Source organism: Capsaspora owczarzaki (assembly GCF_000151315.2).
Source record: "Capsaspora owczarzaki ATCC 30864 unplaced genomic scaffold supercont2.1, whole genome shotgun sequence".
Lineage (NCBI taxonomy): Eukaryota > Filasterea > Ministeriida > Capsasporidae > Capsaspora > Capsaspora owczarzaki.
The window spans coordinates 2,106,758-2,131,592 of NW_011887292.1; the positions used below are offsets into that span (position 1 = coordinate 2,106,758).

General features: G+C 54.3%; 9 protein-coding genes across 9 annotated transcripts; 3 read left to right on the top strand and 6 right to left on the bottom strand.

Moving 5' to 3' along the window:
* Nucleotides 1-176: 176 nt before the first annotated feature.
* Nucleotides 177-889, bottom strand: CAOG_08433 (hypothetical protein; the record flags this gene model as incomplete). The annotated part of the gene is made up of 2 exons (XM_011271702.1): nt 177-408; nt 677-889. Coding segments are annotated over 2 exons (445 nt in total), but the record flags the coding sequence as incomplete, so codon positions are not given.
* A 90-nt stretch (nt 890-979) lies between these two features.
* On the bottom strand, nt 980-4,245 carry CAOG_00647 (GBP4 protein). The gene is made up of 9 exons (XM_004365461.2): nt 3,834-4,245; nt 3,194-3,373; nt 2,983-3,114; nt 2,752-2,881; nt 2,515-2,628; nt 2,136-2,419; nt 1,898-2,020; nt 1,294-1,784; nt 980-1,179 (listed from the first exon to the last, which is right to left on the bottom strand). The coding sequence occupies exons 1-9, from the start codon at nt 4,197-4,199 to the stop codon at nt 1,095-1,097; spliced, it is 1,905 nt and encodes a 634-aa protein (XP_004365518.2). The 5' UTR covers nt 4,200-4,245; the 3' UTR covers nt 980-1,094.
* Nucleotides 4,246-4,407: 162 nt separating this feature from the next.
* CAOG_00648 (hypothetical protein) lies at nt 4,408-5,639 on the top strand. The gene is made up of 4 exons (XM_004365462.2): nt 4,408-4,950; nt 5,116-5,135; nt 5,232-5,353; nt 5,441-5,639. Exons 1-4 carry the CDS (start codon nt 4,451-4,453, stop codon nt 5,555-5,557), a joined length of 759 nt encoding a protein of 252 aa, XP_004365519.1. The 5' UTR covers nt 4,408-4,450; the 3' UTR covers nt 5,558-5,639.
* Nucleotides 5,575-7,771, bottom strand: CAOG_00649 (hypothetical protein). The gene is made up of 2 exons (XM_004365463.2): nt 7,557-7,771; nt 5,575-7,458 (listed from the first exon to the last, which is right to left on the bottom strand). Exons 1-2 carry the CDS (start codon nt 7,731-7,733, stop codon nt 5,695-5,697), a joined length of 1,941 nt encoding a protein of 646 aa, XP_004365520.1. The 5' UTR covers nt 7,734-7,771; the 3' UTR covers nt 5,575-5,694.
* Nucleotides 7,772-7,866: 95 nt separating this feature from the next.
* Nucleotides 7,867-9,477, top strand: CAOG_00650 (Mrto4 protein). The gene is made up of 5 exons (XM_004365464.2): nt 7,867-7,922; nt 8,352-8,410; nt 8,519-8,924; nt 8,996-9,072; nt 9,163-9,477. Exons 1-5 carry the CDS (start codon nt 7,895-7,897, stop codon nt 9,313-9,315), a joined length of 723 nt encoding a protein of 240 aa, XP_004365521.2. The 5' UTR covers nt 7,867-7,894; the 3' UTR covers nt 9,316-9,477.
* Nucleotides 9,410-10,183, bottom strand: CAOG_00651 (hypothetical protein). The gene is made up of 3 exons (XM_004365465.2): nt 10,006-10,183; nt 9,739-9,836; nt 9,410-9,604 (listed from the first exon to the last, which is right to left on the bottom strand). Exons 1-3 carry the CDS (start codon nt 10,162-10,164, stop codon nt 9,547-9,549), a joined length of 315 nt encoding a protein of 104 aa, XP_004365522.1. The 5' UTR covers nt 10,165-10,183; the 3' UTR covers nt 9,410-9,546.
* Nucleotides 10,184-10,442: 259 nt separating this feature from the next.
* CAOG_00652 (hypothetical protein) lies at nt 10,443-14,548 on the bottom strand. Its single transcript, XM_004365466.2, has 13 exons — nt 14,212-14,548; nt 13,874-14,071; nt 13,641-13,765; nt 13,371-13,491; nt 12,714-13,267; nt 12,542-12,626; nt 12,315-12,456; nt 12,051-12,215; nt 11,674-11,971; nt 11,482-11,585; nt 11,262-11,396; nt 10,971-11,168; nt 10,443-10,845 (listed from the first exon to the last, which is right to left on the bottom strand). Exons 1-13 carry the CDS (start codon nt 14,504-14,506, stop codon nt 10,539-10,541), a joined length of 2,727 nt encoding a protein of 908 aa, XP_004365523.2. The 5' UTR covers nt 14,507-14,548; the 3' UTR covers nt 10,443-10,538.
* Nucleotides 14,549-14,838: 290 nt separating this feature from the next.
* Nucleotides 14,839-17,990, top strand: CAOG_00653 (CWF19-like protein 1). The gene is made up of 9 exons (XM_004365467.2): nt 14,839-14,897; nt 15,036-15,286; nt 15,514-15,621; nt 15,756-16,237; nt 16,318-16,446; nt 16,521-16,917; nt 17,048-17,484; nt 17,595-17,695; nt 17,789-17,990. Exons 1-9 carry the CDS (start codon nt 14,863-14,865, stop codon nt 17,931-17,933), a joined length of 2,085 nt encoding a protein of 694 aa, XP_004365524.2. The 5' UTR covers nt 14,839-14,862; the 3' UTR covers nt 17,934-17,990.
* Nucleotides 17,991-18,030: 40 nt separating this feature from the next.
* Nucleotides 18,031-24,826, bottom strand: CAOG_00654 (RNA polymerase I largest subunit). Its single transcript, XM_004365468.2, has 7 exons — nt 24,800-24,826; nt 19,125-24,352; nt 18,883-19,005; nt 18,692-18,803; nt 18,515-18,621; nt 18,307-18,419; nt 18,031-18,204 (listed from the first exon to the last, which is right to left on the bottom strand). The coding sequence occupies exons 2-7, from the start codon at nt 24,255-24,257 to the stop codon at nt 18,090-18,092; spliced, it is 5,703 nt and encodes a 1,900-aa protein (XP_004365525.1). The 5' UTR covers nt 24,258-24,352; nt 24,800-24,826; the 3' UTR covers nt 18,031-18,089.
* Nucleotides 24,827-24,835: the final 9 nt, after the last annotated feature.

A 24,835-nucleotide genomic window follows, 5' to 3' on the forward strand; every position in this document is an offset into this window, starting at 1 on the left:
ACACACACACACACACACACACACACACACACACACACACACACACACACACACACACACACACACACATAGGCACAAGGCAAAAGCAAAACCACATGACAGTCAGACCAAATGTGAACAAATCCGGCCCAAAAGATGTGTGCATTGACGGGATGCTCTGTGCGAGTTTGCCGTACCATGAGCATGCGCAATGCGGTCGTTGTCGTCGGTGGAGAGGAGCTTGACACGCGGCTCGACGGCAGCGACAAAGCGATCGTTGAGGATTGGCTTTGGGATGTCCTTCATGGCCGCCTGCGACGGGGACTGATCGTTCATGTTCACGCCACACTTGTCTTCCATCCACTGGCGCAGTCCAGGCATCTCCTGGCCGCTGAGCGAGTAGCGTGTTCCCGTCAACCAGACGACACCCTGCAAAGTAGCATTTCAAGCACAACACGACAACATGCATCAGATCAACACCAAAAACGCATCGAAACGGAGGGTATCACGGCGGAAAGAAGAGAGGGATCGAAAGACCCGCTTTCGCTTCAGTTCGAGTCGCACACGCTCTTCCATCGTCCCAATGGCACAGCGCGCTCAGAACCACAGATCTAGCACTGGTAGCAAAAAAAAAAAAAAAAAAAAAACAACAGCTTGACAAAAGCGAGCTCTGGCCCGGAAGCGCCGCGGATGTTACCTTGTCGTTGAGCTCAAAGCCGGAATCCTTGTAGCCCCAGCCATTCCATCGCAGCGTGTCCTGGCGATGCGTCGGGAAGGCGCGCGGCTGCTCCTTGGCAAGCTTGTCTGCGTCTTTCACTGGCACGGCGCACGGCTCGGCAGAGAACCACGCCGCGGGAGAGCCCTCAGTGACGTGGCTCGTGATGGTGCGAAGGCGATCGCTTGTTGACATTTTTGTTCAAAAGAAAAAAAAAAAAGAAAAAAAAAGATTGAAATGTTTGCACAAGTTGATGCTTTTTCTCAAATTTCGAAATTGGTAGCTCGGTTTGTTCGTGTTGCGCTGCACGGTATTAGGGTAGACAGTTTACTCATACAGCGAATGTCAGCGAAACAGTGGGTTGCAAGCCAACCAAGGCGCACGCACAGAGGCCGTTCTTTCACATGATGGTGCACTTCTTCTTCTTCTTGCTCTCGAATCCACGCAGTCGGCCTTCGATGGTAATCTTTTCATGCTCGAGTGCGCTGTGTTTGCAAGCAAAAGAGGGGGCGGGGGAGAGAAGAGAATGAGAAAAAAAAAGCACAAGACACTCAAATCAGCAAAAATTCAAAAGCATCCTTAAACAATCCCGCGCTTACCCAATCGCCTGAGACTTGGCCTGCAGCTCTTCCTCGATGCGACGCTCCTTTTCTTCCAGCTCGTTACGCTCGTCTTGGACACGCTTGCAAGTGTCCTGCGACTCGGTGAGCTCTTGCTGAAGCTCCTTGATCCGCTCCAAGCTTGCCGCTTGAGCCTGGGCCATTTCGCGGATCTTGAGGTCGAGGTCTTTGATCTCGGTTGTCAGCTGCTGGTTTTCCTTTTGCGACTTTTTCCACTCCGTGTCGACCGTCTTGTAGACAAGATCCAGGCGCTGGTAGTCCACCTTGGACTTTTCACGGATGGCCTCAACCTCCTTCTCGGCCGCCTCCTTTGTCGCCTCAACAATGCCCTCGGCAACACGTCGTGCAGTGGAGAAGAACTCGCGGCGACGATCGAACAGAACTTGCTGCTTCATCGGACCCTGCGCTGTTTCGAGGTAGTCTGTGACCACGCGCTCCCATTCTTCATGCAACTGGTCAATGTTGGTGATCTGCTCTCCGAATGGATAGACACCAAAACAATGTGTACCAAAACGTTAGAGCGATGCAAACTGGATGCAAACAACGCGCAAACAAACAACAAGATCCAACGTGGAACACTCACTTCCTTCGAACGAATGTCGTCCGAAATGTGCCTCGCCAAAGTGTCGAGCAAAAGCTCGCACTGCTCAGCCGACCGAGCGCGGTTGGTCTTGCGCATCAGGGCAAGTTGCTCTGCCATGGCATTCTGCACACAAGCCAGCCAGCGGTCAGTCACCTTTTGTTCGACAAGACTCAAATAACAAGCGTCCTTCAGAGTTGACACGTAGCGCGCGCGGGGGGGGGGGGAGCCCATAACGTACCTTGAGCTCATCTTCAAGTTCGGTGTGAGGCCCACCAACAGCTTTAGAACGGAACAGATCAATGGCACGCTTCTCGGCTTCGCGGTGGCTTCGATCCAGCTCTTCCTCCTCCAAAATCGCGCCGTCTGCAACCAAATCCTTCATGCGCTTCTCATACAGGCGTTCTGCAGCCGCAGAAGCCTTCTTGCATTCAATCTCGAGCACATTTTCCCAGGCGGAGCGGATGACGGGGACGCCGCCAGTGTTAATCGACTCGACGTAGTTCTTGGAGAGCTCAGCAAGCACTAGAGTCCAAAAAAAGAAGGGACGGGACAACAAAAAGATGTCAACGAGTTGGCAAAAAAAGCAAAGGAGAGACTCGTTGTACTCTTCGACGCACTTGCTCCATTCAAGTTGCTGCCAAACAGTTTCTTGGTCTTGACGCCGTGGTAAATCTTGCGGATGAGTATCCGCACTTGTTCAATGTACTCGGGTCGGAAGTCCTCCAAGGAGACTACGCGCAATCAATCCAAAGAACAAAAAAAAAAAAAAAAAAAAAAAAAACAACCCCGAAACGAAAAAAACTTGAGTGTGACGCTCGTCGTCAAACCCAGCGACAGTGGCATCAACCACTCACGATTCGACAAATCCTGCAAATCCTCCTCGTTCTCGACAGGTCGCTTCAGCGTAAAGCAGGTGCGATTGGGGAAGAAGCTTCGAATGCACTCGCGAATTTGATTTTTACCAGCGACGCGCTTGGGATCGCCCTGAAAAGTCATCACAACGACCAGACCAGCCGCGATGCGAGTCAATACGCACAAAGCGCAGCTTCAACAGAGGTTCAATAGCAGCATAGTTGTCTCGTTACCTTCACGAGCTGGAGGGCTTGCTCGAGATAGTCGTCCGGGGTGATGGTCTCGCCTTGCAGGACCAGCTCGAGCGAAAAGTCGCGGACGAGCCACATGAAGACGGGGAAGAAGGATTGCAGTTGGAAGGCATCCTGTACAAGTGTCAGCAGAACATGAGCGCTGGGATCAAGGCAATTGCAAAATTCCAAGCCGGAAGGAGGCCCTTCGCACCTCTTCGCCGTCAGCCTGAAGCTTGACAAACTTGGCCAGCTCGGCCACGAGCGACAGACGATCGAGTGCAGTCTCGTCAATGTTGCCCATCGAGTTGTACACAAAGAACGACGACAGGAGGAGCGAGAGCGAGAACACTTGGATGTCGTAGGTCTTGGTTTTCGTGTAGCTTGCGAGGCCCTGCGTGACATGAAGACGAACGAGCGTTGACAATAACAATAGACTCATGATCAGCAACCCCATACAAGTCCCGTCGGAGTGGTTGAGTGCGATTCAGCTTGTGGGAATTGGAATTTCACCAGTCGCGCGCGGTACAAAATCACACCAATCCTCAAACACACACACACACACACTCCTCGGCCAGCAAAGCACTCGAACGATTCACGACGAAACGCAAATCGCAGTGACACTCTAAAAGAAGTAGACTAAGATGAAAGAAAGAAAGAAAAAAAAAAAAAAAAAAAAAGGTACGCCAAAAACCGGTTGTTTCGTTCGTTCCTTTCGGATGTTTGAGAGCCCAAACAACGTAATCACGAGGAGACAACATCAGCGCGTCCCATTGAAAACCGCTCAAATGAGCTGTGTAAAGTGGTTGTATTTCTTGGTGTGAGTGAGTGAGTGAGAGTTTGCTGCTGCTTGCCTCAGTGTCGAGGAGGACGATAGTGAGATTGTCTGGAATGAGACCCGGTTCGACCTTCTCGCGATCGACAATCCACATCCAGATGCCCTGGGTGCACGGCTCCACGGAGGCACCGACGTCAAAGCCGCCTGTCGAGCCTGCCAGCTGGTTGAGCACGAACGACTTGCCCGTGCGGTAGACGCCCGCAATCGAAATGACGGCAACGTCGCCTTCAATCTCGGAGAGCAGCTCGACCGCCTCGTCCGTCACGCTGAACACGCCCGGGCCGCTGTCGACGTCGTTGTCGTAATCGCCGTCGCTGTTGTCGTCGTCTACACGCCGCGTGTTGCCGCCTTCGTGGCGAATGAACAGCACCGGATGGTCCATTGAAAAAACGATTGTCCAAGAGTTAAAAAAAAAAAAAAAGAAAAGAAAAAAATGGTGACTGTTCCTGCGCTCTGATCTGATCTGCTCAGAATGCTGCTGTTGCTGCTTCCATTGTTTCATGGAAGGATTGTCACTAAAACTGAGTGAATGTGCCCGTCGATGGACGGTTGAAATTGCAAATCTGAATTCTCAAATCTGAGCCCAGTCTCTCTCTCTCTCTCTCTCTCTGTTCGTTTCGTTTCGTTCCAATCATGTCACACCGGGGGAGGGTTGTGCGCGGCGAGGCGTCCGAATCGGATGAAAGCGACGACGACGAGCTCGACATGGACCAGGTCGGCGCGCGCATTGTCGCCATGAACACTGCTGCAGAAGGAGCAGGAGCAGGAGCAGGAGCAGGTGACGCGAGCAAGCCAGCTGCAACGACAGCCACTGCTGCGAGCTCAACGGCCGCATCGACACTCGCTGCTACTGCTGCTGCTGCTACTGCTGCGGCTGCGGCTGCGGCTGCTGGCACTGGTGGCGCGGCGGACGCGAGTCGAGAGGCAGAGGAGGATCCGCTCAACCAGTCCAGCTCGGCCATCCCGTCCACTCCAGGCGGCGCGGCAGGAGCGCCACACGCCTGGAACACGCCTGGTGGGCTGTCCACGTCTGGACGAATGGGGCCGGGGGGTCCGCTGTCCCCGATGTCGCCGATGTCGCCAGGTCCTCGATCGGCCGACGCCTACAGCCCAGCAGACGGTTCCGCTGTCGGGTAAGCTGCAATCCTGAAGCTCGTTGTTGAGCATGAGCCAAAAAGGGCGATCCAAGCATGACGTAGCAACTTTTGTTTGTTGGAGGGCGAACATTGACTTTGTGTTTTTCAACATTTGTGCGCATTTTCGACAACCCAATCATCTTGGCTCTTCCCAAAACCCAGTGCTGCTCAAAAGCGACTTCGTAAGCTCAAACACCTCAAAGCATACATGGCAAACGACCGTGTGAACGCTGGACCAACTTTTGCTCACTCTCGATTGTCCATTATTGACTCCACAGGTGAACGCAACGCCAGCTTAAAGAAAGGTCTGGCTACGCGTCTCTCGCACGTTCATAACGGTGTCATCAAGGAGGTTGCAAGCTCAATTTCCAACCTTACAAAGATCCAGCAAACCTCGCAGGTACGTTTCGATTGACGTGGGAATTTGGAGAGCGCGCTGTTGCTGTGGTGCTCGTACTCATTCGATCCGTTGTTTCTTTTGAATCAGGATGTCTCGCACCATTTGCGCGTCTTTAACGACGATATTCGGACGCTGAATGAAAAGATGGAAATCATCACCTCATATGACTTTTTGCCAAAGTTTAGCGAGTCGGTTCGGTTTTGAATAGAATCTTTGTCTTTTTGTTTTTGAAATTTGTGCGAGGAATGTCACTGTGAAGAATATAAATGTTACAATGTTGTCTTCCTAAACGACGGAGGCCATCGACCCCGGATGGATGCATTTGCCACTCAAAACACAAGCTACACCCGACCGGCAGTCCGAGGAATATTCAGCAAGTTCAACCCGTTTTCAAACACCTGCATTACGGCGCTCAACAAGACTATCCGTGCGTCCATCATGGCAGCTGTCGCGTCAGTGCGTGGGACGACAACATGGACGTGGCCAAAGTACTGGCTAAAGCAGCGCGCAAGGCGGTAGAGGTGCGACACAAGCTTGTGCACATCTACACGGCTCACTTGCGTCGGATAGGTACGAAGCCAAGAAGTAGGCGTCGGTTCTGATTGAGCCAGACTCGAGCGGCGTGCCTCGAGGGCGGCCGAGATTGGCTGATAGAGCGAACGGATCAAGTCTGGGAACGTGACAACAGAGTAGAGCATTTCCCACTCGTGATTCTCCTGCAAAAGGTCGAATCGCACCGAGCCGAGGGGTGGGGTTGAGGGCAGTCCATGCTCGGCCGCGGTAGTGGCGTACTTTGTCAGAATGGAGCGCAGCCGGCCGTGGTTGTAAATCAGCGTGCTTCCAGTTGCGTACTGCCCGTCCTGAAACCCAATCACTTTGGGCACATTCAAGTCAAGGTTCCCTTGGGTGGACTGGCCAAGAACGGACGAAACAATCGTAGCGCGAACGACAGACTCGGCCAATTGGATTGTTGGGTCGCCGGTGCCAACAACCGAGCCAGGCCGTGTTTGGAGAGATTGCCGATGCACAGGTGCACCATCGGCTTGAGAAGCAAGCGAAGCACTCTCGCGGGGCGGCTCGGGTGCAGAGCCGTCGCCGTGGCGATCGCGAGCAGTCGCTGTTGCCGATGCGAGAGTGGATGCAAACAGCTGCGTTGGTTGGATGGGTGCTGAGGGAATGACGTGACCGATGACAGTCAGAGACAAGGTGGGGCGGCTGCGTCCGAGCGCATGGCAAGCAACTCGAAGTCGTCGCGTCACGATGCTTTCTTGCTCGACATGGACAATCAGGTCGCAGGGTGTGCTGCTTGCGTCCAGAATCATCCGGTGCAATCGACATCCTTCGCCAGATGTCAATGCCCACAGCTCTGTTGACTCGGAGCTGTCCGGCTTTGTGGGCGACACCAAATCCAAAAGATGCAGCTGTCCGAGGTGCTTGGCATCCAGGCCCAGGTCGCGCGTATCCTCCTGCTGCAAGGTCTGCTGCTGCAGGGAGGTGACATACATGCTCAAATCCAGTGCACCGCCACCATCGGGTCGCCTCACAAAGCAAGGATGCCCCGATACCTGAGCGATCAGGTCGGACGCGCTGCAACCAGGAATTGTCGGTGGCTGATCGAGGATGGCAAGCCCCTGAGGAGTTTTCTCCGCTGGGGCTGCTTCATCTTGATCTGGATGCTGGAGAGACACGACGAGATCGTGCAGTGACATGAGGTTGTCATAGACGCAACCAAGCAATCCACATCGCAACGCGTCAAACGCCTCGTTGGAAGCCCTTGGCGATGGATAGCACAGCAGCGCCACAGTACCTGCAGCTTTCAATGCCAAGTCGGCATTTCGACCAAACGAGGCGCGCTCGGTGAGCGCCGTTTGACATGCATGCTGGATCAACGTGGACCTGGACAACCGGATGCCAACTCCGGATCCGTTTGGCAGCCATTCAGCCACGAACGGGCATGCGTCGGGCTGCTTGGCATGTTCTGCCTGCAGGATTGAGCACACTGCGACTCCGAGCGCAGCGCAGTCGACGCCGTGTCGCGACGCCAGCAGTCTGAGATTGACAGTCAGGTCGTCTTTCTTGCTGGATCCCTGCCAGGCACGCGATGGCTAATCATGATGATTCGAGTTGTTTGGATGTGTTTTTTTTTTGCATTAGTGATAGAGATTCACACGCACACAAGGCGAAAAGGGTTACGATGTCTCACCTGGTCGATCGTCCATTCGAGCTGAGTGTTGGCAAGCGCTTGTTGCACCGCAGCAGCAGCAGCAGCAGCGCCTTCCGAGCCGGCCTGCGCTTGTGGATTGACGACGGCTGTGTGAGCAAGTCCGCGTCGGACGCCGTTGATGAATCCTTGAATGTCGGCGACAATCCGCTCGAGCATGTTGTGCTGCTCAGAGACGAAAAATCACAAAAACAAACTAAGACGACTGATGAGCGATAGTAATAACAAAAACAGCGGTTCACTGCTGATGTGCATTCTGAATGTTTTTTTTATTTTCGAATCCAGTCCTACATTTCTAAGAAAACAACAAAAACGCAATAATGCCAAAGTCAAAGCGCGTCAAGAAAGGTCAGCGTGGCTTGTCCAGCGTCTGTTTCGCCGTCGCCGAGCGCAACAAAGAAAAAAAAAAACACGGGATTGTTGCAATTCCAAGGAGGGAATTGAATCAAAGAGAAGAACGAGCGTTGGTGAGACTGAGGGTGGACTGGAGGGACTGTCAATGGGTGGTGGTGGTTGGAACTGATGGCGGAGACTCCATGTGGACTTTCCATGTGTTCAGTAGCAGCCACCGTCAGTCGCTCTCTCTCTGCGAACACGGCAGCGTCCATCCCTCTGCTTCATCCACCTCATTCATCCATGCAAAAAGAAAAGAAGTCACTCTTGGAGCATTCGAGCGGTGCTGGTGGTGGTGGTGGTGCAGAGACGAGCAGTCGTCTGCAGCTGGCCTTTCGTCGTAATCCCGCTCGCTCACTCACTCACGCTCTCTCATTCACACAGTCGCCCTCACTCGCACCGAGAAGCACGGCATGGAGTCCAAGGACGCGCTGGTCAACGAGGTAATGGCCCTTGTCTTGTTGTGCTCCACTTCACGAACTGTGGTGGGCTGGAAACCTCGTCGTCCCACTCTCACTTCACACAACAACGACCACACCAAATCCAAACAGATCCGAAGCTGCATCCAAAAGTACTCGTCCGTCTATGTCTTCGCTGTCCGTAACATGCGCAACATCAAGCTGAAGGATGTCCGCTCCGAGTGGAAGCATAGCCGCTTCTTCTTTGGCAAGAACCGCGTCATGGCGCTTGCCCTCGGCAACTCTGAGGAGAACGAGCAAGAGACCAACTTGCGAGAAGTCTCCAACATGCTTGTCGGCCAGACCGGTCTGCTCTTCACCTCGCAGCCCCGCGAGGAGGTTATTGCCTGGTTTGAGAACCACCACGATCTCGAGTTTGCCCGATCGGGCTTTGTTTCGAGCGAAACGGTCAAAATCCCTGCCGGGCCCCTTCCCCAGTTCTCTCACACGATGCACAATGATTTGCTACGACTTGGCTTGCCGATTGTGTTGAACAAGGGTAAGCGAATTGCGGGAGAGCGCGCAACACACCAACGACTTTCTTTGTGCTCACTGGACGGTGCACAACAGGTATCATTACGCTTGAAAAGCCACACACTGTTTGCTCGAAGGGCGACACATTGACTCCCGAGCAGGCACGCATTCTGGTACGATTCCATCTCGACATTGTTTGATGCCAGTTTTTGGGCAATCGTTTCATCATCTCACTCTCTGTTGTTCTCATTCTTCTCGAGCAGAAGCTCATCGACCGACCGCTCGCCGATTTCCACATCAAGCTTAAGGCTGCATGGAGCAACGGCGAGTTCGAGGTTCTCTCTGAGGGCGACGACGATGAGCAAGGTCAGGACGGCGAGGACTACGAGGACGACGAGGACAACATGGAGGCTTAAGAGAATCGCGCTGCTTGCTTGTCTGATGTCGTTTGCTCTTTTTGATTGACTTAACTTTTCTTCGAAATCGTTGTGATGTTTTGTTTTTTTGTGTGCGCGTGTCTGGAGGCACAAACTGATGTTGGTTTTTTTTTTTTTGTACAATCAAAAACTTTTTTTTCTTTTTCTGTGGCTAACAAAAAAAATGCAAGCTAAAACAACTCGCACACTATCACAAGCATGTTCAATATACTAGTTGGCGTCTGCTACTGGTTGGAGATACAGCAAGACGACGGACATGACGGCAAACCTGTTCGAGACAACCCGACCAACAAAAAGTGAAACAGCGTTTTCTTCCAATCAATCCACAACAAGACGTGGTATTCTCCAAAATGGCGAAAAATTCAAACAAAACAGAGAGCTTTCTGCGAGAGTGATACGTACGTCACGCCTGTCAGCAGTTGCTTGACGTCGCCGTCGCTGCGCATGTTGGCAAAGCTGAACAGACAGCAATAGACTGCAGCCCAAGCGGCCCACTTTTGCTGCAAAACCCAAAACCAAAACACACACACACACACACATACTCCACATACTCCAAAGTCAGTGCAACATGTTACGAGAGTAAACCAACATGTCGGACGTCTCTCCACAGCGGAGTGAGGCAAAGTGTGCCAAAACGGCGAGATCTCGCTGGAACGGAGCCCCTCCTACCTTCATGAACAGGCCGAGCATGCCCAGAATCAGCGAGAAGAACGAGTAGTAGTCGTCGTTGGCGGAGGCCGCTGCTGGGGGCTTGAACGGAGACACGGCGTTGGGACGGCGCGGGTCGGCGGCAGCCAACGAAGCCAACGATGCTGGAGTGTCGCTCATTCGCAGAAAAATAACGGAATGAAGACTGGATGCAAAGGTCATTTTGGAGTCGAAATGGATTGTGAACAATATGATTGGAGTGCGAGGGAGGGAGAAAGAGAGAGAGAGAGAGAGAGAGAGAGAGAGAGAGAGAGAGAGAGAGAGAGAGAATAATAGGGTCGATGCACAAAACGGTGCACAAAGTATCGCCGTGAGAGACAGCCCAGCGATGGGACCTGCCTGCAACAAGGACTCTGTGCGTCGGCAGACAACTTTGGTCGTGTTCAATGGAAGGTGCTGGTGGAACTCAGAGTATTCGCACAGATTCTGTTGCGGAAAACAATAAATGAAAACATCAACACCAACACCGACAAAGCTTGGCAACGATGTATTGATCACGTCTGGTGAGCAAGCAGATCGAGCATCAGGGGGTACACTGGTGCAAACTGCTTGTCACCGCGGGCTCGCACACGCTGCGCATACGCCTCCAGGGTGGCGCCAATCAAGACAAGCGCATCTGCTTCTGTATGCGTGTCGAGCCACTGTGAATACTTGAGCGGCGTCATCTGAGCACGGACATGAGGAGACTGCATTTCGTCAGGACCACGCGAAAACAGGTGATGCAAGGCAGTCGAGACCGACAGAGCATCGCCCACAGCAGATGCGTTTGCAATGTGGCTCGCGTCCATGAACAAGATTGGTCTACGCAGGCCAAATAAAATCACAACATTGTGTGACAGCTTGGTTGGTTAGTCAAAGGAGTCGTGCTTCAGCAAACGGAAAACCCATCACTCTGCATCTGCCAAAGCAAATCTCACAAAACATGCCTGAATGCTCGCATTGCTCGATAGGGCTGACCCATGTCAGCCAGTCGCATTCCACAGCGCACTTGCAGGGGTCCGAGGGCCACTTCAAACTGTGCCAAGTCTGCGGTTAAACGCAGCTTGCCACCGTCGCCCAGAGGGCGAACAAGCGCTGCATGTCGCACAAACAGGGTCATTGCCCGACAGCACACTCGTTGCACTCTAAATCAAAGCAAAACAGCGCATATTGTGAGGCGCCAATGTGTGTCGAGGCCGACAAAAACCCGGGAGACTCGAAAAAAAAAAGCTGCTTACAAGACGGAGGTGACTTCTTCGCACTTGAATCGCGCAAGAATTTCAGACGAAATATGGGACACAAGGGCCGCGAATTCGTGCACAAATGGCGAGCACTCGGCGGCTGGAGCATCACGATCGGACGGAGGGGCGGCTCTGGTTTGAACGGACGAGTCAGAGACAGTTTTTTTTTGTTTCGCTTGTTGAAAACAAGCATTCAACAAGCAACGACATTACTCACTTGGAATAATCTGTGGCATGCATTTTGAGCAAACGAGCCTCGAGATGAATGCACATGGCATCGAAGAGTGGCGCGACAATGTTGTCGAGCAGTTTCCCCACATCCTTTCACGCAGAGTAAATAGCGAGCAAAAATGAGTCAACAAAGGAGAGAAAACAAAAAGTCCTTTCCAAACCACATATATCTGCAAACCTTCAGAGCATCTTGGATAATCTGAACTGCCGCCAGAGATGCCGAGCTGCTCGCTGGATTGGCTGCAACGTTGGCAAGCAGTGGCATTGCCCGAACTCCACGCTGAAACTGATCGAGCAAATTCACCAAAGTGATGTTGCGCGACTGCGAGGAGGTGCACGGGCCACTGATCTGGGAGGCTTCAGGGTCGGTAGCAAACAGTGTTTCTGACTTGACGGCCAGCAGTTTGATTGCTTTTGAGACATTCCGGCCAACCAGAGTCACCAGGAATCCATCCGCGTTTGCAGCTTGCAGCTCGCTGTCAAGCATGGCGCGCCAGTTTTAGTCGTCCCGCAATGTACCCCAATGAATACAGCTGTTTTTGACGAGTCGCTTACCTGGTGATTGTTCGCAGAATGCTCGAAATATCGTCTGGACCCGGCGGTGTGACAGAGCCACTCGGGAAGGCCGAATTGACAGGATCAAACATGCGGGAAAGGCTGCGTGACAAGTACGCGTTCTCGAATGGCAATAAGCACGTCCAAAGCAGATCTTGGGCGTTGCTACGGAAAGAACACAGAGAGCATTGAGGTTGAGCAACCACGACCTCCAACGCGCCACGAGAGCAGCAGCAGCGCATCATGTCAAGATCACAAGCGTACTTTGGTTGCCCGTCCTTGTTTTTTCCAGGCAAGGGCATTGTGAGATTTGTCAGCCGGGGAGAGACCGACTCCCACAGCTCCGAAACGACGCGCACGAGTTTCGGAAACTCGCTCTCCAATGTGTTTTTGACGAACGTAGAGTCTGACACGATGCAATAGCAATCAAGCAAGCGGCGTGAGTCTCACACCAACCCTCTCAACACGCCACGACAAAAGCTCGGACGTACTTTTGGCGGCCAATTGAAACTCTGCGACGAGAAGTTGCGTGACATTGATCCAAAACGATGTGATCAGGGTCGGACCGTCGGACGGCTGTTCAAACGAAAGGTTTAGAGTCGGCGTTGGAGCGATTGCTTCGTTTGTGGAATTCAAACGCAGCGCTAAAAGACAATAGCTTACCCGAATCACGTCAATTAAAAGTGCATGCGTCACGGGATCGCGGCGCTTGGTCAATACCTTCTGAAGCAGAGCCACTTGCGAAATGGTAGAAACGATGGTCGAACAGAGTTTGTCCAAGCGCGTCCACAAGATTGCTCGCCAAGCTGGAGACGCACCAGCGGTTGGGGTGTTGCTTTTGAGTGAGCCTGGAAGCACGGCGGAGGCTAATCCACCTAGCGTCGAGGAAGAATGCGAGGTGGGCAGCGACGCCGACGACCCGCCAGAGCTCAGAGAAGGGTCGGAGGCAAAACTGTCGACATGAACCGTGCTTTTGAGCGCGGTCGCGACATTCTTGTGCAGGCCTGACACGCAAGTTTCGACTCGCTCCGCAAGTTGGCCGAGGTTGTGAAAGACTTGGAGAGCTGTCGCGATATCTGCTTGATTTTGGGTTTCCAGGCCTGCTGACAGTTGGAGGAAGCCTTCTTTATCGACAGCTACCCGCACACTGCCAATCCATGCCAGTTCAGAGTCTACTGCGTCGATTCCCCGCAAATCCTCACCCGCCAAGACGAGGTCTGCAAAAAAGCAGACGCATAAGCGAAACAAAAGTGTGAGCGACGCTTTTTGACTTGGAAATGGCAGCACACAATCGGAGGGAGACGCGAGACGACACTGTACCCAGGTCATTCAGAAGCTGGGCAGCCTTGGCAACTTCCTTCATGCCTCCATCAAACTGAATGCGCAATTTCTTTGCCAGTTGGATGAATCGGACCACGTGCCGTAGCAGATCGCAGGATTTCTGTCGCAAAGAGACAGGACAGAGCAGGCAAATGAGTGTCTCTGTAGTGTTTGTGACTCTTCACCATATTCCTTTGCCAGGCGAGCGAGCGAGCGGGAGGTCTCGTCGTCGTCGTTGTGAATGAGTGCATCGAGTTCGGACACTCTTACCTGAAGATGTTCCAGCTGGTCGGTGTGCTGTACAAGAAACTGGTATGGCTCTGAAACGCGACTCCGAACTCGCTCAATATGCTGCTGCAACGATTCGATACGATTCCGGAGCATGGCAAGAATTTCTATCACAGCAATGAAGAGCGGCGGGGGTCGGATGAGGCGTGAGTTTTTGTTCAGTTTGTTTCGAAAAGGCAAACTGACCGACGGGTCACAGAGTTCAAAATCCAAACCTTCCAGCTTTGTGATGCCAACCGCTTGTGCAAGCAAGTCCGAGTGATGCGAGATGACCTGATGCTCGACTTGGCGGTCGAGCAGCTCAATGGTCTGAGTGAGGCGCTCGAGCGACGCGCCCGCGACGAGCCCAGAGGCAACGGCCGCTTCGTATCGCGCCGTGTCAAAGTCGTCCTGCAAGAACGGTCTCAAGATGGCTAAACGTTGTGACAGGTACCACCACAGTTTGCAGTCCAACCAAGCAAGCAGAGATGAGATTGGGTTTGCAGCAACAGTGGAGATTCTGTCTCTCTCCCCCCGCTTTCAGCTTTCAGTTCTCCAGACAGGACTTTGTTACCGTCTTGGGCGAGTGCGGCGTGGACATCTTCAAACGGAAGGAGCGGCTGTGGTGCACTCGTCGCTGTCGTCGTCGATGATGATGATGGTGAGGTGGCCAATGGAGACTCGCTGGGACCGCCGTTGCTCGATGCCGCAGCGCGCGCCGCCTCAGTGCTGCTAGTGCTGCTGCTGCTGCTGTTGGTGCTGGTGCTGCTGGATCCAGGTGGGTGGTGGTTGTGGTTGTGGGCAGGCGCCACTGCAGCAGCTCCAACGCTGCCAGTCTGCTGCTCATCGCCACGGAAGCCGCTTCCCATTTGTCTCAGACCAAAAACAAAAAAGGCCGACCAAAAGAGCAAGGAAGACTGGGGCATTCATTGTCAATCTCCCATAAAAAATGCAAGACCGGACAGCCAAGCGCAATCCAGGATCATTCATTCATTCATTCATTCATGGAGCAGAAGTGTTTGGCTGCTCTCTTTGCTCGGATTCATAGTATTCCATTCAAGCACAAGCTCTCCCAATTGTTTCGTTGTCAGCCATACAAGCAAGCAAGCAACAGCGCGCCACAGACACAAAGCGTCTCAGAATTTTTACTCTCAGTTCTCTTTTTTTTTTTTTTTTTTTTTTTTTTTTTTTTTGCGTTTTGTGTCATCTTTTGTTGCTTTTTCCTATGAGTTCCGCTTCGTCTGACGCGCCGATGCGCATGTAAGTCTGAGCCATGCATTTCCCGCGTTTCTCAGACCAAGCACCCCTTCCCCACGCTTGATCGTTGCTTCATCATCTCCCCAAAACGCGCGCTCCTGACTTTTGTTCGTCCTGTTGTCTCGTGTGAATGAAACGCAGATTGGTCGCAGGGGATGTCTGCGGACGCTTCAGCGCGCTGTACAAGCGCATCGACACGCTGCAAAAGAAGAGCGGTCTGCCGTTCGACATGCTGCTCTGCGTCGGATCGTTCTTCAAGCCGTTCAGCCCAGCAGCAGCTGCACTCCAGACTCGAGCCGCTGATCAGGCTCAGGCTGCAGAGGGATCGGAGGCGCAGGCGGCCGTGGGCGAAGACGACGAGTGGTCGCAGCTCCTCAAAGGATCGCTCAAAGGTAGTCTTCACCCCACCTTCAACACACACACGAGGCAGAGACAAGAGAACAAAAGACATGGTGACATAAGAGAGAGATCGGAGACAGATAGGCGCGTTCTGGTTTTGTATTTCCATGCAGATCAAGCTCAAGCACAACCAACCATCGTCGCTCTGCCAGTTTGCTCTCAATCAGTTTACCAACCGTATGTATGCTCACTTGGTTTGGCCTTGTTGGTGTTGGTGCAGCATGCGTCCCGACGTACATTCTTGGTCCGAACGCCGCGAACGAGCTCCCATACTTTGAGGGCGTTCTGGATGATGGCGCAGAGCTTTGCCACCAAATCACGTATCTGGGTAGGCACACAACTGATGCTGGTTTGGTTTACCGAGTCACAGAGCTTGACAAGCAACAAAAAACAATGCTGACGAGCAGTTTGGTCTTTTTCTTATCTCTGTGTGGGCACTTCCTGCTGCTGCTGCTGCGATAGGTCGCAAGGGTATTCTCAAGACACCTCAGGGACTCACCGTCGCGTACTTTGGCGGGAGCTTTGGAGCTGGGGCATACACTGCAGCCCATCCTCAGTCTGACCAGCTGCACCACTACACACACCACGACGTTGAGCACTTGCTCCAAGCAACCAAGCAGCCCGACTTTCGAGGCGTGGACATTTTCCTCACGAGCGACTGGCCGCGTTACATTACTCGTGGTGCTCCGCTACCCTCCATTATGCCAGCCACAATGACCGACGGTGCATCTGGCTCTCGTGCTGACTGGGGTCGAGTTGGTTCGGACGTCATCTCGATTCTGTCCTCGGCCTTGATGCCCCGCTACCACTTTGCAGGAGCGCTCGATGTTTATTACGAGCGCTTGCCGTATCGGACGGCGCCGGCTGTCAGCATGGGGCTGCAACAAGGCCACGCGACCAGATTCCTGGCCTTGGGCACCCAAATCTCGCCCACCAAGCAAAAGGTACGTCGAGTGGCTTTCATCACATACTTGTTGACTGATGATTGCAACCAAAACCACTGTTGTGGATTTTGTTTTTACAGGCCTTGTACGCGTTTACCATCAAGCCGTTGGTCAAGGAAATCAAGTCGGTGCTTCTCACGCATCCCTCCGAAACGACCGATTCCCCGTTCGCCGACGCGCCTCTTCGCACACCGGCCATGGGCACGCAGGTGAGGAATCTTGAGTTGAATGACCTTCTATGTGATTCATCACCACTCACGTGCTCTTTGACTTCTGTTCGCAGCAAGAGCAGGCGGGCGTTAGTATGTTCTATAGCGGTCTCGACGCGAGCGGCAAAAAGCGCAGGCGTGAAGACGACCCGACTGACGGACAAGCCCGCAAGGTTCCCCGTGAGGGCTACGTCTGCAACATTTGCCAGCAATCTGGCCACTTTATTCAAGATTGCCCGCAAAAGGATGAGCGTGATGCACAGCGCCTTGCCCAGCGGGAGGCAGAGCGGGGACCCTATGTCTGCCGCATTTGCAACGTCCCAGGACACCCAATCCAGGAATGCCCCGAGCGTGTGACGCGACCCATGGACCAAGATGGCCATCCTCGGCTTCCCGACAACTACGTCTGCAAATTATGCAATGTTCCCGGACACCATGTTCGCGATTGCCCAAGCAAGCAGGATACGCCGCGTAAGTCGTTTGTATTGAAAGTGCGGGTTGACTGCATCCGTTCTCTCATTTTTGCATTGCATTTTGGAATTTTTTTTTTTTTTTTTTTTTTTTTTGCTTTCATTCCTATCCACTTTGACAAAACCCACAGCGGGGGCCAATCGGCGACCGCCCAATGCTCCTCCGGCCGCACAGGGTCCCTGCTGGTTTTGCCTCGGCAGCCCACAAGTCGAAAAGCATCTGGTTGTCAGCATTGGTACGGAGCTGTACATGGCGTTGCCGAAAGGCGGACTCAGTCCTCAGCATGTGCTCCTGCTCCCTATCGGCCATGTTGCGTGCTCCAAAGATCTCGGCGAAGAAGCTCGCGCAGAGATGGGGCGATACATGAGCTCGGTGCGCGCTTTGTTTGCTGCGCAGGGCTGCGGCATGGTGGCTTTTGAGCGCAACGTCCGCACTCCTCACATGCAGATCCAGCTGATTCCCGTCCCGCTGGCTCTCACCGAGCAGCTGATTCCCACATTCCAAGAGCATGCGAGACGATTGAATTACTCGTTCCAAGAGCTGGCTCCTGGGGAGGACTTGACGGCGGTAGGTTGCTTTGGTGTCCAAAGCCATTTTGGTCGCGTGTTGAAGCACGCCAGAACATGATGGGAATCACTCATGGGTTGTATCTCCTGTACCATTCTTGCGACTCGTAGGCTTTGCCTTCGCCCGACACGCCGTACTTTGTGGTGGAGTTTGACTCTGGTGTCAGATTGTTGCTTGTGGTGACTGGACGTTTCCCACTCATGTTTGGCCGGTAAGACAATCGCGACTTGTCGTTCGCAACGATCTGATGCAAAGGGGCAATGCATTCATTCACGGCCGGTTGTGGGTTTTTCTCTTTTGCCAGCGAGGTGCTCTGTGACCCTGCCCTTCTGAACGCGCCAAACAAAATTGACTGGAAGCAATGCCAGGAGTCCGCCGAAACGGAGACGACCTTTGCAAGCGACTTCAAGGCTGCGTTCAAACCCTTCGACCAGACCGATGACCTCTGAGCCAGCTCGTACTTGTCGTTGCACCAGAGTACCAAAAAAAAAAAAAGATTGTCCAACTTTCAGCACCAAGTTGCAGAGATGAAAGAAACAGCAGGGGGTAGAGTACATGAAAGTTGTGTTGAAATTGATACCAAGACAAAGCAGCAACAACCGAAATCAACCGCGTGCGACCAAAGGATGAAGCAACTCGAACGAGCCCGTGCCCACGCCAGATACACGGCCCACAACAAGACGAGATGAAGGGGATTCGACGGCCTCATAGTCACCGTAGCTGTGGTTGGTAGGAAGCAAAACAAAAAGCAACAAAGAATGAGCGTTGGCATTTAAAGGAGGGAGAATCGGCATTGATCGGAAACTTGGAAACCGAACTTACACGCTGGATTGCCGCAAGAAGTGGACTGTCGTCTCAAAGCTCATCTTGAGGAAGGGAGAAACATTGGACTCGATACCAATGCGGTTAAAAGGTCGATAACCGCCCTCGAAAGTCTGGAATGCAAAACGTTCAAAAGCGACAGTGAGCGCGCGCCTTTCTAGCAACAAAAATTGCAGAGCCAACGAAAAGCACGAAACTCGGCACTCACCATATAGTCACCAATCAATGACAAATGTCGTGGGTCGACACCGATGCCGTAAACTTGGAAAACTTGTGAGATTTCATTCGTAATGACACGGCGCGCAGCTTCGACACCTGGTATCGCGACAGACATGTCAGCCAAGCGTAAAAATCAACCCAATGTTCTCTCCCTGTTCGAACGTACCATAAGTGTTTTTAATGGCGTGAATGTCGTTGGTCAAGATGTTGTTCACATCGAGAATGTTGGCGTGCTTCCACATCTCTTGCAAGTTGACACCTTCCGTGGCCAGGACAGGCTGCGAGTGAAACCAAATGTAGAGAGGCGTGTTAGTACGTGGCGCAGAGGCAAACACACGCCAGAAAAAAAATGCTTACCGTGGCTGCAGCATCGTCCTTGATGAAGCAACGAGTGATGCCACGAACAGATCGAATAAGCGTGTTCTTAGCCACACGCTCAATCAGCGAGACCAACAAGAGCTTCTTGACGTGCAAAGACAACTGTGAAGGCGAAACAAAAACAAAAACACACAAACACACAAACAAAACAACAACAACAACAACAAATCCATGAGCTCGCGAAAAACAAAGCAGTCAAAACAAATGGCACAGTTGCATACCTCCATGGTGAATTGAACCCAGCGGCCACCTTCGTCATAGGTAAACTCGGTCATGTAGCCCTCAGACTCCTTGGTGGCACGGCGGGCGCGCTCCTCTCGAGTGGTGATGGACGAGGCGATCTGCTTGGCTTCGCCCTCCTCGCCTTCGTTGTCGGAGGCGTCGTCGCTGTCGCTGTCGCTGCCATCGTTGCCACCCTCTTGTTCGTCATAGGTGACCATCTCGCGGGCCTTGCTGTTGCGGCTGCCGCTGGTGCCGTCTTCGGTCTCGGCGCGCTTGGACTTTGAGCGAGGCGTTTCGTCCTCCTCATCACTCGACTCGCCGCTTGCCTCGTCGTTGGCGCCGTCGTCGTTGTTGTCGGCGTCGTCTTGGCGGCCAAGCTCGACATCCAAGGGCCCATCGGCGTCGCCATCGGTGGCGCTGGCGCCAGCCTTGGAAGATTGGCCTTCGTCAACTTCCTTCATCGCCTTGCCAACCATATCAGCAAGGTTGCGAGACTTGGTGGTGATGGCCTTCTTGACGACCTTGCCAAACTTGTTTGCAAATGCAGAGCTCATGGCGTTCAAGAGCGCATTGGACGACACGCTAAACTCGGACTGGCAGACCTGGGGGTCGATAAACTCGAGCTTGACGACATAGCGACGGAAGCGCGTGTTGCCGTTCTTGGGAGAGCGACGGGTGATGCTTTCGTTCACAATGGCGCCCTGCAGAACGTCGCCGAGGGCGACACGACTCAGCGCCTGTTTCAGGGCGTTTGCTTGCGCCTTGGCGTGAGGAGATGCTCGCAGGGGGAGGGTCATGTGCGGTGTCTTGATGTGGGGACTGGCAGTCATGAGAATTTCTCGCAAACGGGGGATACCGAGCGTGACGTTCATGGCACCGAGGCCCGCAAAGTGGAACGTGTTGAGCGTCATTTGGGTGGACGGCTCGCCGATGGACTGGCCTGCGACCACACCAACAGCTTCGCCCGGTTCAACAAGACTATTAACGTATTTGGTGTACATGAGGGCGCGCAACGATGCCTCGGGCACCTTTTGCCGCTTGGGCTGCGCGACCTGGTGTTTCTTGCCCTTCTTGGACGAGGCAGGGACGACGGCCGTCTCTTCCTCTGCGGCTTGCAGCAGCTTGTCGGGGTTCTTTTCAATGTACTCTTCCAGAGACCGCGCAAACTTTTCCGAAACGGCGCCAAGATGAAGACCTGGATGCAATTGGGACAAGACTGGGGCGTACCGGTCGGGCTTCTCGAGGGCCTTTGCCATGCGGCGTGGACCCTTGGACGAATCGAGAATGGACAAGGCATTGCGCGAGTTGAGCTTGGCTTCCTGCGCGTTGTAATTCTGCGCAACGAACGAGAATTGGTCGAGGAAGATGGTCTTGGTGGGGTCGAGCGAATCCTCGCCATAGTGGAACTGGACGACAGAGCCATCGCTGTCACGCACCGTCATGTCATAGTTGACGCGCAGACCTTCGAGATGCTTGATCAAGCAGCGCTGCAGGTAACCCGAGCGACTGGTCTTGACGGCCGTATCGATCAAACCCTCACGACCAGCCATGCAGTGGAAAAAGTACTCTTGCGGGCGAATGCCAGTCAGGAAGCGATCGGTAACGTAGCCGCCTGCTCGTGCGGAGGCGTCGAAAGCCTGGAAAGATGGCAGCGTTTTGCCCGAAACCATGACGGGGACACGGCGACCTTCGAGTTCCTGCTGACCAAGCAAGCTGGAGATTTGCGAGTGGTTGACCTTGGAGCCCTTCGCACCAGAGTTGATCATGAGGGACAGGTTGTTCTCGGGGAAGGCAACGCGCTGGCCGTCCGGAATACACGCCGAAATGACGTCCGACGTCAGCTTGTTCAAGCGCGTCTTCATCACCGAGTCGAGCGCAGCGGACTGCTCGTCGCTGCGGAAAATACGAAGAACGTTCGACTTGAGCAGCTCAGTGTCGGAGGAGTCGGCCTGGCCAACAAAGCGCGCCGTCTCCTCGGCTCCGACGTTGGTAGCCGCGCGGAGCAGCTTCACACGCGCCGCATCGGCGTCAGGCGTGAGAACAAGGTCCTCAACGCCAATGGTGAAGCCGTGGTATTGGAGGAAGATGGTAAACAAGCGCGAGAAGGCAGTGAGCAGACGGCCGGCAACGTCAGCGCCGTAGAGCTCGTAGCAAGCGTGCACGAGACCGAACGCGGAAGCACCAAACTGACTCTTGTCGAGAATACCAGTCATCATGTGCGAGTCGCGGAAGATGACATCGCCTTCCTCGCTATTCTTGCCCCAGGCCGAGGCGGGGACTTTGCTGGCAGACTTGAGATTGAGCGGAACACGGCCGCGGGTGAGGTTGATGAGCAAGGTAGAAATGATTTGCTTTCCAGACCAGAGCGCCTTGGGCTTGATAATGCAGGGGGTCAGCATGGTGATGGCCTGCTTGCCAACGCCCATCGCCGCAACGGTCGTGCTCGACGAGGACAGCGCGACGCCGCCGTGTCCACCGTGCCGTGCCGTGCCGCCTTCGGGGAGACAGGCGTAGACGAGCTGCATGTACTCGGACTGCTCAAAGAAGCGGTCGCGCATCGTCATCTTGGCACCGCCAATGACGTGATCTTGAATGAGACCTCGCAATGGTCGACCAGAGGTTGGCACGAGATACTGGCTATCGGCGTTGGCAATAAAGTAGCCCTCAGCGCGGGGAAGCTCGCTCTGCGGCAAATGCACGTTCATTTCGTCACCATCAAAGTCGGCGTTGTACGTGTTGCAGTTGCAATAGTGCAGGCGAAGGGTCTTCTCGCCAGGCAGAATGCGGGCAATGTGGGCCATGATGGACGGCTTGTGCAGGGTGGGTTGGCGGTTGACAAGGAGAACATCGCCGTTGCGGACGTGGCGGAAAACCTTCTTGCCAGACACGGACAGCGCAGCATTGTTGGCAGCCAAAGCGGTGGCAGCGGAGGATGGCGCTGCTCCCGACGACGCAGCAGACAAGCCCGAGGATGCGGCTTGAACGAGCTCGGCGACCTGAGCAGCCGTCGAGGTGGTGGACGAGATCAACTGCGAGCTGGGCGTCAGCAGCAGGTTGGCAAGCGCGGTGCGCTTGTCCTGGTCCATGTTGGCAAGGGCTGAAAGGGTGCCATCGGCATTCTGGACATGAGTGGCGCCGGGGTGCACTTCGGGGCCGTTGATGACCGCATCGCGCAGCTCTTGAAAGTTCCAGGGCGTCACGGGCTCGGGGTAGGTCAGCTTCTTGGCAAACACCATGGGAATGCCAATTTCGGCAGAGTCAATGTACACGTCGGGTGAGATGACCGAGCGCGCAGCATAGTTGACACGCTTGCCCATCATGTGCTTGCGGAACAAACCCTCCTTCTTTTCAAGTGTTTGGCGAATGCCGGCAGGGGGGTTGCCACCCTTGACGGCCGTGTTGAGGGTCGAGTCCATCAGACTGTTGACCTCGCCCTGCAGGGCAATCCAAGTGTTGACCAAACGCACAATATCGCCCGCACGGCTCTTGGGGCCGCCGGTGCCGGTGGTTTCGGCTTGGTCGTCGTCCTGGTCAATGCTGGCCAAGTCCTCGCCAGCCAACAGGCGCTCCTTCACCGAGCGGTACTCGATGAGCTGGAGCGATTGACGGAGGATGTTGCCCAGGTAGATGTTTTGCGGGTTTTCAAACAGCTGGTCTTGCATGCGTGCTGGTGGGCGGAAGCGAGACGGCGCCACGGGCACGACATCCAAGAAGAAGCAGTTGGCCGTGCCCGAGCGCGTGAGGGCGACTCCTGCCTTGCTCGAGTACGAGCCGTAGATCAGGTTGACGAGGTGCGGCTCGCGCTGCCAAGTGCTGTACAGATGGTCGCGCACCTGCAGCGGATGCAGATACTCGCTTTCTGTAGCAAAGACGCCAGTGTAGATGACCTCGCGAGACCCGTTGAGGTTCATCGGAGCCGAGGGGACGGCCTTGTCTTCGGTTTCTTCCTGATCGCTTTCGTCTTCTGCTTCCTCGTCTTCCTCGTCGCTGCCGGCCGCTGATGCAGCAGCCTCGGCGTCAAAGGCAAGCTCCTTCATCAATGCAGAAGACTTCTTGCCTGTAGCTTTTGCCGTGTGGCCGGGAGCGGTGCTGAACAAGCCACCCTTCATGGCCAAAAGCTGCTCGGTAGAGAGCTTGCGACGGAAGACGGCGAGCGTCTTTTCGCTCAAGGGCTGCGCGAAAATCTTGACGGCACCTTCCTTGCGGAGCGAGCGAGCGGGGCAACCGCAGGCGGAGCACCGTTTGGACGCACCGCAGGCGCGGAGCAGGTCGAGAATGACGCGGCGACGGTACTCGTCCGAGTGGGTGGTCTTGAGCGAGCGGCTCTTGGGAGCAGCAACGCCCGTGCTCGACGCAGGGTTTGGCTTGACGCCCATCAGCTTGAGACAGTGTTCACGGTACGAATCGAGCTGGGCAAGAATGCGCGTGGACATGCGCTCGCGCTTGGAACCGTCGGCATCGTCGTCTCCAGCATCGCCATCTTCGCCATCGACGGCCATGCCAAAGGGGGTGTTGACTTCGACGGCTTCGCGGCGATTGTGCAGCTTTTGCTTGCGTGCTTGGGAGGCAGCACCGTCCGTACCGGCAGTTCCGGAGACGGTGGCGCGGCACGCCTCTTCCGCAGCAAGACGGCCATACTCTTGCGGCGAGAACTGCGCTGACGGTGTCGTAAGGAACTCGGCGTCCATTGCGGGAATGAGCAGGCCATGCTCGAGCAGTTGCAGGCGCACCTCTGCGAGACGCAGAGTGACTGGGACGCCCTTGAAGGCACCGCAGTTCAAGCAAATGCAGCGCAGCAGCTGGAACATGTCCTTGAAGAAGATCGGGTTGTAGACTGGCAACGCGAGCTCAATATGGCCGACGTGGCCGGGGCAGTGTGTCGAGGCCAGGTTGCATGTGCGGCAGGTGGCGTCCGAGTCGATCGGCCCAAGCTCCGGGTCGTACAGACCACCGGGCGTCGGGTGGTTGAGGTTGTCCAGCAGCGTCGGGTTTGTAATGCGTTTGACGGACAGCCGGCGGATTTCCTCGGGATCATACAGGGCGAACGACACGCCGGCAATCTGACGGCCGAGCACAGGGCTCTCAGAGCTGCCGCTGCCGCCAAACATGGAGCCGACGCCGATCGCAGCCATTGTATCGAGCTTACTACAGACTGTTTTGATGTGCGTAGGGCAGGAGAAATGGGGAGGGAGAGAAAGGCGCAAAAACAAAGCTTGTCCTTTGGAGCCTGCACGAGGAAACCATCCAAAAAAAAAAAAAAAAAAAAAAAAAAAGTCAGCCAAAATGCAATGGAACTAACTCGATTCAGTTTGCAATGCGTTGTCATTGACAAAGGCGCGAGTGCAGACGACACCGCAGAGAGGCAATTTGGGATGGACGCGAGTGAGCTGTGCACAGGAAGGAATAGTCGCAACGCTGATGGCCGGCAAAGAGACGATAGCAGCAACAGACCAAGGATGGCTGAAACGATCGCTGCATGTGGCGGCAAAAGTGCTTGGCCGTTTTGCGCGATGTGCGCCGTGTTCCCGCACACTGCACTCCCCGTCCCCTGCAGAACAAACACTAGATATACGCCTTGGGTGCGGCAGAGGGTGGCGGGGAGTGGCTCGAGGGGCGGGTTGGGGTGGATCGCGCATCCACGTGGAGCAGAAGAAGGGGCAAAGACCAAACTTACCAAAGAAAAAAGAAGAAAAAAAAGGTGCAAAGATAA